The sequence below is a fragment of the Nicrophorus vespilloides genome, unplaced genomic scaffold, assembly GCF_001412225.1.
Source record: "Nicrophorus vespilloides isolate i.1.1-1 unplaced genomic scaffold, Nicve_v1.0, whole genome shotgun sequence".
Classification (NCBI taxonomy): domain Eukaryota; kingdom Metazoa; phylum Arthropoda; class Insecta; order Coleoptera; family Silphidae; genus Nicrophorus; species Nicrophorus vespilloides.
Window position 1 is genome coordinate 263846 of NW_017100115.1, and position 13091 is coordinate 276936.

At 41.1% G+C, this 13091-nt stretch overlaps 3 protein-coding genes across 7 annotated transcripts in view; 1 reads left to right on the top strand and 2 right to left on the bottom strand.

Annotated features, from left to right (window-relative positions):
* Window positions 1-1223, bottom strand: part of LOC108568799 (G protein-activated inward rectifier potassium channel 3) — a 6062-nt gene extending 4839 nt beyond the window's left edge. For both annotated transcript variants that reach the window (XR_001891311.1, XM_017930089.1), the window contains exons 1-2: window positions 923-1223; window positions 184-426 (exon numbers count right to left, since the gene is read on the bottom strand). Coding sequence is in view for 1 of the 2 variants with exons in the window: in XM_017930089.1 (XP_017785578.1) it covers window positions 184-401 (218 nt within the window). In the remaining variant the exon portion in view is untranslated. The remainder of the gene's footprint in view (window positions 1-183; window positions 427-922) is intronic.
* Window positions 1224-1880: 657 nt separating this feature from the next.
* LOC108568807 (G protein-activated inward rectifier potassium channel 3-like) lies at window positions 1881-12684 on the bottom strand. 4 transcript variants are annotated; one of them, XM_017930101.1, is made up of 7 exons: window positions 12659-12684; window positions 7984-8264; window positions 3874-4132; window positions 3394-3804; window positions 3182-3323; window positions 2916-3125; window positions 1881-2374 (listed from the first exon to the last, which is right to left on the bottom strand). In XM_017930101.1, exons 2-7 carry the CDS (start codon window positions 8262-8264, stop codon window positions 2082-2084), a joined length of 1596 nt encoding a protein of 531 aa, XP_017785590.1. In that variant the 5' UTR covers window positions 12659-12684; the 3' UTR covers window positions 1881-2081. The 4 variants fall into 4 exon arrangements, 3 of the variants coding, with proteins under 3 accessions (XP_017785590.1, XP_017785589.1, XP_017785588.1); XM_017930100.1 differs by lacking the exon at window positions 12659-12684 and adding an exon at window positions 9245-9595; XR_001891312.1 differs by lacking the exon at window positions 12659-12684 and adding an exon at window positions 2621-2771 and having other exon boundaries at window positions 2293-2374; window positions 7984-9233.
* On the top strand, window positions 10641-12430 carry LOC108568808 (protein yellow-like). The gene has a single exon (XM_017930102.1). The coding sequence runs from the start codon at window positions 10718-10720 to the stop codon at window positions 12206-12208; it is 1491 nt and encodes a 496-aa protein (XP_017785591.1). The 5' UTR covers window positions 10641-10717; the 3' UTR covers window positions 12209-12430.
* Window positions 12685-13091: the final 407 nt, after the last annotated feature.

Consider the following 13091-nt stretch of genomic DNA (forward strand, 5'->3'; position numbering starts at 1 on the left):
TTAGTGTGGGGGAGAAGCAACCGATATTTAGACTTAAGTATTTCCACCATCAAGAGCAGTAATCTTACTTAATCAGTGGGATTTAAGTTGAAGTCTGCAAGTGTAATCAAACTTTAAGTGCTTCAATTGGATTAAGAATGAAGGAAGGAATTAATTGATTATGAATGGAAGGGAATGTCTCACCTGGAATCTTTGAAGTGGGTGAGCGAGCTGGTGGCCGTCGCGACGCGGTTCAGATTCGGCGTCGAGGCGACGATCGCGGGAAGCGAGATCGACGGTTGCAGGATGAGCGGCGAATCGACGCTTGCGCCCTCTTCGATCGCGACGCCGACGTCGGAGAGGTCCTCCGGGTCCATCGGATTTCCAGCGCCTCCGACGAAGAACTGTGACGACGACGCCATCCGGTCACAGCATCATCCTCGGCACCTGGAAAACGTGACATCATATTAATACTGGTAACCATGGTTATTACGATACACGTTGCCATGACTTATTTTTGTTTTAATCGAGGAATGCTAAAAAACAATTGCACGGAATTTCCCCTTCCAACATGTACAGTTCGCAGTTCTCTCACCTACTTCACCGTGCGTAATTATATAATTCTGAGAGCGCGCGATTACGTAACTTAATGATAAGAGGAGAAGGAGGAGGAGATGTGACTGCAAAGAGACACCTGTTGCTCCTGTTTAATTGACCGAAACGATTTGTGCAAACAAAGAAACACGAGAGTGTACATTTCAAAAGAAATAGAGTAGTTCAAAACGAAATACAATACGGTGATGACCGTGAGAGTTTCACCTCGACCATTCGATCTCTCACTCTTCTACAACAACAACAACAACAACGACACGATCAAATATCTTTTTACCTTTCTCTCTCTCGTGTTGTTAATTTATTGTATCTCTTCATCTCTATATCTTACCCTTATTTGATGGTGTTTTGTTTATTCGTTGTTTGGTTTCCAAAGTGAAACAAAGCAACAACGACGACAACTGTGAGTGGTAGCAGCAGCAGCGCACCGCGATCTTCGCTCGACGACGACGCGTGTATCATTGTTATGCACGACGATGGACGCGTTTCGAAATTGTTACGGCATTATAACTACATATATATATAGACACACACACAGACACACACGTATTGCACGAAGCGGTATTATTTCATCATTATTGTTTTATTCTTTGGATGAGAGACGGAGCAAGTGGTAAATGATCGTAGCGAGCGGCGAGTGTGCGAACGGCGGTGGGGACTTTTTTTTTGTTTTGTTTCAATTGAGTGTGAACCGACGGACGGACGGACAGCGTGGGTCGTCGCTTCCGGCCATTTGAACCGGAAACGCCGGGGAAAAAGCGTCGAAGGACAATTGCCATCTGCATAAACTGAGCATAAATTTCAATCAATTTATCACGCAGATTTCAATCTTACTTTTTTCATTCCGTTCATTAACCGTATTTGAACTGAAATTTCAATTGATTTTACTTTGTTACGTTACAAATTCAAATGCAATTAGTGATTAAATATTAGCGTTCAAGCAATTTGAGTTGCATATAGTTACAAACGAATTATTACGCAATTGGTACATCTTCGGTTGCATAACGTTAAATATTGATTTTTTTTTTACAAAACGACGCAAACGTAACGTAAGCTACCTGGCGCATCCGCAATAAAAACTGTTATCAAAAAAATATATCAATTATTTCATTAATTATTAAATCAACTGATAATTGTTTATTTAAGTATAGTAGAGATATATTGATAAATTCATGTAATTTCGGTTGCATATAATTTTTGAAAGGATAGTACCAGGCGCATCCGCTATAAATGGGATGATGATGATGGTAGGAAGAGTGTTTCGTATAATATAGACAAACGCACGCGGAAATATATATGTATATTAAAAAAAAAATAAATATAAAAAAATAACGATGCGATTTATGCAACTCATCTTGCATTAATATGTATGTATATATATATATATATAAAAAGGCGGGAATCGGAATCAAATTACCTTTGATTCGTCGAACAATTCAATCTGAAATTGATTGATGATTGTTTGATTATGTTTGTTTGTTTGTTTGTTTTCAGACAGCCACGGTGGTGTGGTTGTGCGGAGCGGACATGCGACGACCGAAGGAAGAGGTGCCACTGTTGCGACTCAAAAGGATGGCCGTTGAATCGGTGTTGGGCGACGAGGAGGAGCAATGCAGATTGCCGCCGCCTATTTGAAAGTGGTTCTCGTGATGTAGATGGTTGTGGTGCTGGTGCAGGTGGAGGCCGCCGTCGGCGAGGCTCAGGTCAATCGACATCGAGTCCATGCTGCACAGGGTGTTGCTCGACGGCGACCTGTTCGAAAAGTCGTACGACATCTGTTGCTCTGCGAGAGAAACACATTCGAAAGTTATATAAGCACACTTTGTGAGAGAATGACGATGATGATGATGATGGGGAGGAAGTAAGCGAAATTCGTGATTTAGTAGAGCCGCCTGGTGAAGATCCCGAAGATGAATGAATCGGTTTTAGTAAGATTTTAGTAGAAGCCACTGCCAAGAAAATTGTTAAGACAAGAGACAAAGAAATTGTCTGTATAGAAAGAGCGCATAAAAAAAAGAACTGTAAGTACTTCTCCTGATGAGGGGGGTTTGTGGTTTGTTGGAAATTTAAATTGGAGAACAAAAAAAGAGTAAGTGATCTTTTCCGTTCGCTTTAAACTTCCAGATTTATCTGCACGTTGGAGGGTGGGGGCGGCGACGGATCGTGCTGTTGTCTGAAATCTGCAAATGAGAGAACGTCGCGAAATGCGAACCAATCAAAATTGAAGTGGACCACGCCCTTTGTCTGTTTGTTCCAGCGAATCGCACGAGGATCAGGCGATTTGATTTTTTGTTGGCGAAACGTGAAGTTGGAAGCGCACTTACCGACGATGCCGAATTCGTCGAGCTGCTTGGCACTGGACAGTGGGGTGTCGACTTCGACGGTGTTGTTGAAGAGGGCGTAATCCACTTCGTATTCGCCGTTCAGCGATTTGAAGGAGACGAGCGTCTGGAAGCGGTGACCCCAGAGGATCTCCGAAGGGAGGTAACTGGATCTGGCTTGCGTCGTCATCCCCGTCGACTCGATCACGCCCTCTACGAAACAATTCGGATGATAAGTATATCATATTATAGTGCAAAACAATTATTACCTAATATGACGACGATTTCGAAGCGTTCGCGCAAAAGATCCGTCGCCGACAATTGATAGAGCGGCGATGTCTTATCGATCTTGTGCACTATAGTCGTCGGCCATATGAAGAAGATCTTGTCCTCCTCCCCGTCACCTCCGACCTGATCGAAACGAATCACAAATTAATTGAAATTATCAAAACGCTATCATCATCATCATCGTTATTATTACCTTCAGTTCCGTCTGATAGAACGGCAGACTTTCGCCCTCCTTGGTCACCTTGTGCCTGATCAGTTGCGCCCGGACGTGTGCTTCGATGATGTGCGATTTCCTCATATCGCCGACCCTGAACATCAGACACAACGTGCCGTCCCTTTGGCAAATGACCGCGTGCCTGGAGAAGAGCAACGTCTGCGTGCGTTTCTTGGGACGCGACAGTTTCGCGAAGACGATGCCCACCATGAAGGCTTGTATCATGACGCCGGTGATCGATTGAAGGCAGAGGAAGAAGATGGCTTCGGGGCAGGCCTCCGTCGGCGTTCGATTTCCGTATCCGATCGTGTGCTGCGTCTCGACGCTGAACAGGAAGCACGACGTGAAATCCCTTATGTTCGTCACGCACGGCGTCCAGCTGGAATTGCTCTGAACCCATCACCACCATCAAAGAATAATTAGTATCATTATCATCAATTTAGTTATTTTTAAACTTACGAAATTCTGCGGGACGAGATCGCCGTGCGTGAAGCTGATGAACCACCAGACGACGGCGAAAGCCAACCACGACAGCAGGAAGTTCATCGAGAAGACGAAGAGGGTCCAGCGCCATTGCGCGTCCACCAAAGTCGTGAAGATGTCCTGCAGGTATCTGGTGCTCCGCTTCGCCACGTTTCCTTGCACCACGTTGCAGTCGCCGTGCTTGAACACGACCCTCTTCCTTATGCGACGCGCATTGAACCTCGACTGTCGATATCTGCAAATTCAACAACAACAACATTACAATTATGAAATTAAAATAATCGCGCGATCTCTTAAAAGGTTAACGAACTTCTTCTTTCTGCAACCGGTATGCAAATTCTTTTTCTTTATTTGACAACTTCCCCAACCGAAAAACGAGTTCCAAATATCTCCTCTTTACAAAGAAGAACACAATTCATGCAACTTTATCTCGCTTCTACTTCTCCTTTTCGCTGTTTCTTTCTTTCCTTGTGACCCCTTTCGTTCTTTTCGGTTTTGCGACGAAGCTCAAAATGTAAATATTTATGCAACTTATGCCGCATATTCATATTTTTTTAATTTATTATTATTACGAGTACGAATATGTTTGTGCGAATAACTTTACTAAATAAATGATCCCGAACGCCCGTAAATCAACGCGCGCGCGTACACACACACGCACACACGTCTCGTCTCCCAAGTTCAAAATCCGTTTATTTTCTTCTCATACATCCACCCACCCACACACACCAAGAATCCAACATATAATCAAACATCCATCTGACATTTCTTCATTACAGCCTTCTGCGAAAATTACAATGTGTCAAATTACAATTGTCATTTAATCTCCTGTCAAATCAATCAATTTTCGTAATCTGTCAAAATTTGACGTTTGAGAATGTCAAAGTCAAATTGAAAGTCAAATTGAAGTTGTATGTAACCTGTGCCATTCGTCGAGCCAGGCCTGCTCCGTGGACATGGACACTCTGACGACCAGCATCGAAACTTGCGAAAGGCATTTCTTCAGCATCACTCTTATTATATTCTGACAAAGATGATGATGGCGATGGTGACGCGATTTTAGTGTGCGGAAACAAAAGAACTATCGCGAAGATGAAACAATCGAAGCTTCACATTTTCGTGACGCGCGTGAGACGCCACTGAAAAACTTAAATGAACAAATGATTAAGAGCAAGTGTGTGAGAGAGAGAAAGAGAGAGATTCGAACGAACATAATTATTTATACGCGTACTATAACAAGTCACAAATTAATTATAGAGTCGTGCTAAATTTAATTAAATTCGTCTCGCCTTTCGTCTTGCTACGACAACGTTTCTGTCCTCCACAGCTTCCGTTGCACAATCTGACGATACTCTTGGACCAGAAAAAGATGAATATACAGTGATTAAGTGAGTGAGAGTGAGAGAGAGAGAAATAAAAATAAGATAAAACAAAATAAAAAGATGTAAATTAAGAGCGGATAAAAACTAATTCCCCGGTGCCAATTCTTTACGTGTCCAATTTACGATCCAGAAATAAAGTGGCGAGAGCGTGTAGTACTTGTTTACATATAGTACAAAATTCGAGAGTTATATTTTATATCGGCAAATCCCATTCCTTCCTTTAAAATCTCACTTTTTGACGTTTCCAAAGCAAACGCAATTTGACACTTGTCAAAAAAAAAGTGAATAGAAAAACATTTCAAATGTCACTTTTTGACGTTTGTGAAATAACAACGCGACACTTGTCAAAATAATCAGAACTTGACGTTGCGGCGAGCAAAAATATCGATGATCATTGAACAAAAAGTTAAAGTTAATTGTCAATATTCCACAAATATTATTGTTTTATTGTAAGTAATGGTTGTGAACGCGACGGGAGGGCGGCAATGAGAACACGATGCGATATATATATTTTAATCGAGAACGGAAATAGAAGCGCGTCCGATGAAAAGATGAAAGAGTCGAAACGAACACGAAAGAATGAAAATGCGAGATGAATTGAATTGAATACACTCTTTTCCTTCTTACTTCTCGGATCACGTTTATTTACGTTTGTGGAAGGCACTCGTCTTACACACACACGCACACACACCAGTTGGAACGTCAATTTCGGCAGCTGTCCATCCTATGATATTTTTAACAGACGATTAAATTTAAACCCAACACCCAAATCGTTACGATACTCGCAACGTATTGAAAAACTAATAAATTTTAATCATTTAAGTAGCTAATAAAATTCACAGAGATGCGATTACGTCAATGTCAATTAAAACAAAACAATAGTTTTAATAGTTAAAATTTTGACAGATGACAATCAAAATTGTCAATGAAATAACCTATTTTTTTCTATTTGATAGCAACGTCATAATTTCAATATTGTCAATAATTGTGAAGCGACTGTAATTGTTAAGATAATTCAAAAAAAGATTGTATTAATTTTGTTTGAAAACTGGAATGAATTGTCAATAGAAACATCAAATATTTGGGCTTGAACTGTAGATAATTGCAGTGCAAGGAAATATTGACTAAAGATAATGTCAATGCAATCAATCGCCGATGATAATGAGTAATTTTGATTAGTAAATAAAACGAAATGGAAAACTAATATTTTCGGTGTCATATGACAATTGAATTGACGTTGACATTGAAACGTCAAAGAAAATTGTCACAATGTTTGAGCTGAATTGAAACGGTTGAATTAAACTAAACATTTTGCACTTAAGAAAACGTAAATATCTTTGAGACGAAATAAATAGTCATAATATATATGACAAAGTCATTGACCCATTTTTGCAATGAAATAAGTACGTCGTCGTCGTGTGTATATGTCAGAGATATGTCACGGTTCTGTCGTCCATTATTATTTCGCAGGAGGCAGGTGTCACAACAGCTGTGCCAACAACTCTCAACACGTACAAAAAACATAATCCCCAGTCGTTCATGACGATTTTCTTCATATTCGTTTTTTTCAATTGCGTTAAACTTTTGCGCGGAAAAGTCCTTCGCGTGCAGTTTTAAGCGACGACGTGAAAAAAGGATGTTGTCCCACTTAAAAATTACTCATTTGGAAAAAGACATTTGGCGTCGTCCATGGCAACAGAAATAAACTCGACGCGTTCGCTCGACCGAATTGAATATATTATTTAAATAAATGAACGACGAAAAGATAATAATGAAAAGGAAGGATGGATTTTGATGCGAGCGAAGGAAGCACCTCTCCGTCCATCGACGTGTTTTCATCGCAAATCATAATAAATCGGGCGTTGATTGGCGTTTCGCGTGTAAACTATACGTGCGTGAAGGAGATTTAATTTCGTCTGGTTATTTTCACGTAATTATCAAGCATTTTATCAATCTATCAATTCTTATTTCTATAAAATCGAGATGAGATGAGATGAGAAAAGGATGAAGCGGCTGCAAAAGTTCGATTGATCAAATATTTTCGTTGGCCCGAAGGAAAAATAAATGAGCGAATTTTTCGCACCGGACGATCGCCAGAGTAAATAGAGAGAGAGAGAGAGAAATGAGGAAATGAGAAGTCTCGTCTCGTCTCGACTCGACAACCCCATCCCTGTCACCCTCGCATTGAAGGAAATTCGATGATTCATCGTAACTGAACGGGAAAAATTTTGATTTGTAAAGTCTTACTATTTCTAAATAGTGAACTTTGAGTAATTGCAATCAGAAATAAATCACCTAGGCAACAATCAACAATGTTTGTAAGCAGTTAGGATAAGTCGCTATGGTAAATAACAAATGAAGCGTATAAATAAAAGTTATTAATTGATCATTAACGGTTGCTATCGCTACTGCTGCTTTGCAATTTACATTCGAGTCCGTGGAAACAAAAGGAAAACATTTGAATGAAGAAAACAAACAATAGTCGCGATACTGTTTTAGCATTTGTTTAATGAGCGAGCGAGCGAGCGAGCGATACCGATGGACTTTAGTGTTGAAAGCGAAAAAAATTAAATATACGGAAACGCGAAACGCTATTATCGAATGCACATGCATAAACGATAGATGATTCACTCTGTACAAATCGAAGATAGAGTGTTTCCCTATTACTGGGTAGAAATGTATAGATTTGATACTCTACAGGTACCTGCTGAAGACGTGTCCTGTGGAGGCGCCTCCTCCTGCACCCTTAGCGCCACCCGTTGTGAATCTGAAGCTCCTCCGGAAACTGCTGAAAAGACTTCCGACCGACGACCTTCGCCTTTCCGGCTGAACCGGAACCGGAATTGTCGCCGACGCCGGAAGCGGAACAGGAACGCGTCCGTTGCCTAGCAACTTCTCCCATTGACTGTCCGCCGCAGCCGCCGCCGGGACGTCGCCGTCCCCGTGGCCCTTTCCTTCCTCCAAACAAGCCGCATCCTCGACCATCTTCACAAAAAAACAAAACACAAAACAAAACAACACAATTTCAACAAATCACAGAAACGAACAAAAAATTGCTAACAAGATTATTTTTGTTTCTGGCGAAGGGATCGCTTCTGCGTGCGGCCGATTGCGACGCGACCGGCGAAATAATAAAAGTACACGGTGAAGCGGCGGAGACTTGCGTAAAGGACGGAAAGAGAAGAGAAGCAAAAAAAAGAAAGAGAAAAAAGACGATCGGAAAAAAAAAAGGAAAACTCGCGATTCGCATCGACACAAAGAAATCGTGTATTTTTGTTGTTGTTGTTGCAGTTAAATTGCATTAATTATTGTTACGGATAAGCTATTAATGAATTTAAACTGTTCGCGCCGCCGCGAGTTCAATTGGTTGCATACAGTGAAATGTTGTATTGGAAACGAGTTAAAATTAGCATCGAAATTCAAATTCGTATTAGTTGTGCGATGTGAATGTTGTAATTGTTAATTGAGCGATTATTAAGTTGCCTACATTATAACAAATGTATAATGACGTAACGTAACGTAAGAGAAAACAAAGTTGCATATGCTCACAAAAAAAATGTGTATGTTGTTAAAGCGCATGTTGCGACATAAATATTAGAAATTATGTAAGAAAATAAAAGCAAATTAGATTATCCTAACGTTTAAACAATAATGAAACAATTGAAGTAGATCATTGAATGTGCGATGATTAATAAGCAGACTGTAAAGATTAGTCCTTAATTGTCGGCCAATATAAATAATAGGCGGCTACGTCGAAACGGAGATGATGCTAATAACAATATTAAATAATGGATGTTTTTCTGCACGGCAAAAGCGAAGCGATTAAATTTAATTGGCCGATCGACCGACCGACAGACAGACAGACAGACCGATTACTAGTCGATGCTTATGCGAACGGAATAGAGAAGAACAAATGAGCAGGTAAGAAAATGATAAATTAATGAATAAAACATAATTTAGCTCACGTGAGGATCTGGAAATTATTGTTTTTTTCCAGCAGGAAATGCCGAAAAAAAAACCGAAACCGCAACGACCACGCCACCTTGAAGGGGGAAATAAACACGGGAAATAACGTTTAGCTTTTGTTTTTCTGCAGGATTCTCAATTGTTTCGGTGGCGAAAGAAAGGCGAACGCGATTTGCGTTCGTGTTAGAATTTGCATCCTTTCAGTCGCCTCTTACGACAAGCAGGATTTACTTTGGTCGTATTCTTTGGACAGCCCCGAAAACCAAAGGGCTGCTGCTTTTGTTTCTTTCGATTTGGCAATTGTTCTGTTGCTATGGTTGTTGTTGTTGTTTGTTTCGAAACAAAGAAATAATGGGAGGAGTTTTAATCAAAAAAAATTGCAGAAATTGACGTTTAAGTTGAATGACAAGAAAAGAACACTTTGTGTGTCATCATCTTAATATTAATAATGTTGTTTGATAGAGTTATGGAAATTACAAAAAAAAAAAGTGTGTTAAAAAATGGAGAAACCTTAACGAAATGTTAATAAATGTAAAGTAAGGTTTGCACGGAGAACGAACGAAAATTTTAAATAGGCAGAAGGCGAAGGACGAAAACAAAAGCGTAATTTGACATTTAGGAGAAGGCGAGTGTGCGATGCATCTCGCCGCACGGATCCTTGTTTGCTGCTGTTACGTTTGGAGCAAAATATTCGTGTTTGCCCCAGAAACGTAATTATTATCAATGAAGAAGAAAAGAAAAAAAAAACAATACTTCTATGATTCATCGAAACAAGGCGACACAAATCAATTGAAGATCGATTGTTTTTTTTTTGTTTTGGTAACATGGCGACGCGATAAGTTGAAACAAAAGTTGATTGACATTTGTTGAAAAATTCCGAACGCGAATCGTTTTTTATTGTTTGTTTGGAGGTGAGAAAGAAGTGTTGATTAGTGTTAAAGAAGACAAATGATGATGAAGAGGATCGAGCACGTATCAACGAATAGATGAGGAAGTGAGTATTTTAAAAGACATGGTTTGCGTACGAAATGAGGAGGTAGAAAACGGACTAAGTCGAAAAAAGTTTACACAAGTTTATTCATCATTCTTTTGTCCGCCGTCTCTTCCTACTCCTTCTGTCGAAATCTTTTTCTGCATTCATAACGTTTGGAAACGTCTAACCTTGGGGGCTGCTGCTGCTACCTTCCTCTCCTCCTCACCTCTCCGCATGAATCTATCGCGCGATCTCGATAGATGCGACATGGAAAAAAAGAGAAGAAAAAAAAAAGAAGAAGAAACCATTTGACAATTGATTTGCGCGTTTGGTAAAGGATTGAATGCGAAAGAGATGTTGAGAGAGAGAGGGAAGACACCTTCGAAAAGAAGAGGAAAAAAAACTATATAGTTCTCCCAATTAGCGGTTAGTCAGCGATGCCGCGGATCGGGCGAAAGTTATATAAGGCGTGAGCGGACTTTCGGGCGGATTCAGTAAAATGTTGCTGACGGTGTTGCGCTGCGAATCCTTCCTGCTCCTAGCAGCGACGATCCTCTGGTCGTCGTCGTCTTCATCGGTGGAGGCGCAGAAGGCACCGTTTCGCGTTATTCGCGAATGGAAATATCTTAATTTCACGTGGGACGGAGAGGAACATCTGCAGGATGCCATCGCCAAGGGTCTGTACGTGCCGAAGAACAATGCGATCGCCGGTTTGAGCTACCACAAGGGTTACTACTATCTGGCGCTGCCGAGGATGAAGGAGGGCGTCCCGGCGACGCTGACGAGGATCGTCGCGGAGAATGCCACGGACACAGCGCCCGCACTCCAACCGTACCCTTCGTGGAAGATGAACTCGCTCGACGATTGCGCCGCTCTGCAAAACGTGCAGAACGTGGAGATCGATCTGTCGGGGAGGATGTGGATCATCGACGGCGGCCGCACGAACACGATGTCCAAAGAGCCGAGCGGAAAATGCCGACCTAAGCTGGTGCTGCACGACGTCGCCGAGAATCGCACCATGCTCAGTTACACGTTCCCCGAGTCGGTGGCGACGAGCAACGCTTTCCTGTACGACATCGTCGTCGACGGGTATTTCGCGTACATCAGCGACAACAGCAGATCAGATCCGGGGTTGATCGTGTTCGATTTGAAGCGAGTCCAGAGCTGGAAGGTGCGCCACGAGAGCACGATGCGTGCCCAGCTGAATGCGACCTACTTCCAGGTGGACGGCTTCAAGGTGGACACTCCCATCAACTTGGCAGGAATCGCATTGGATCCCACTAAGGGTCTCCTCTACTACAACCCTCTGTCCAGCTTCCGCTTGTACTCGATATCGACCGAAGCGCTTCGCAATCCCGGCTGGACGAACACGAGCGAGTACATCGTCGATTTGGGCCCGAGGACATCGCAAACGGACGGCATGGTCATGGACGATCAGGGTGTCTTGTACTTTGGTCTGTTGGGTTCGAGCAGTTTGGCCAAATGGAACACGAGCACCCCGTTCATCAACAACCAGGAGCTCATCTCCAAAGATCTGGCGTACATTCAGTGGCCCAACGCGTTCGCCTTCAACGATGAAGACGAAATCGTCGTCCTCACCAACAGACTCCACAAGTTCATCTACGATATGATGGATCTCAGCGAAAACAACTTTAGATTGCTCGCGTCGAACATCAGCAGGAAGAGCTATTTGCACGCCAAACCACCAACACCTACGGAAATTACAACTACGACAACAACAAGCACAGAGGGTAACCATATCCATTTCCAAATGGTCACCACCCCGACTACAACAACAACAACTACTACTACAACAACAACAACAACGACTACAACAGAGAAACCAACGACAACGAGCATGAAAGAACCTGTGGTCGATAGCGAAACAGTGAAATCCGTTCCAGCGCCGACATCAAAATCCGAGCGAATCATCTCCTACTCATCATCATCATTATTATTATTATTAACCGCTGTTACCTTGCTGCTATAATGGTAAACATGATGTCATCCTTTAAAATTTAAGCAATATCTTAAGTAATTAACAATTAGCATAGATTTAAGTGTACTTAGTGCGTAGAGAGATGGAGAGAGAAATACAATGTGATAATAAAAAGTGTAATCAGCGGGAAAACACGCGCAAATTGTGTGATCTCGCATCATCCTGTCAATATTTGAACAAATAATAAACACAAATACACAACATAACGAGTTGCGTCGATCGTTTTTTTTCTTTTCTTTTCTTTCTTCCTCTTCTATTTTCAATCGTAATACACGTTATGTTTCATCTTCGATTGGAGATGAACGCGCGATTACGTAACAAACCCGTTGTCGTTATTTATTTTAACCATTGATTTAATGTCTGTTGTTGTTATTGTTGTTGTGGTTTTGCACTTTTATCGGAGATTGATGATAATTAATTGTTGCGGTTTTGGATACTCACTGGTGACGGGAGGAAGAATCACTTTTGATGCGTTCTCATTCTTAATATCTTCGATCAAAGCAGAAAATATTCTAAAAGAAAAACAAACAAATAATATTTAAAAAAATAGATGAATTTGGAATTTTACAATTTGCATGTACAAGATTACAACTTTATTACTCTTTCTCAAGTTTTATCATCCTTATAAAACAGGTATAATTTCAATTGTAACGCGTTTTATTGCATCTTTTAAAAGAAAACACGTTTCGGAATCGTCTAAAACTGGATTATACAGCGGTAATTCTAAATTTAATTACTTTAAAACTTACAAGTTATATTAGTTTGAAAACACTCCTTTTTCGAGCATTTTTTAAACTTTGAACTCGAATTACAGCCAAACGGCTAATACCACAGTAATATATCGATACTTCCTACATTCCCCAAACATTCAGCT

Excerpts from the sequence above, each read along its gene's own strand:
- LOC108568808 (XM_017930102.1), top strand. The coding sequence starts at position 10,718 with ATGTTGCTGACGGTGTTGCGCTGCGAATCCTTCCTGCTCCTAGCAGCG.
- LOC108568807 (XM_017930101.1), bottom strand. The coding sequence starts at position 8,264 with ATGGTCGAGGATGCGGCTTGTTTGGAGGAAGGAAAGGGCCACGGGGAC. Across the intron at positions 4,133-7,983 it reads ACAGGACACGTCTTCAGCAG|ATATCGACAGTCGAGGTTCA; the intron begins GTACCTGTAGAG and ends TTGAATTTGCAG. Across the intron at positions 3,805-3,873 it reads ATCTCGTCCCGCAGAATTTC|AGCAATTCCAGCTGGACGCC; the intron begins GTAAGTTTAAAA and ends TGATGGGTTCAG.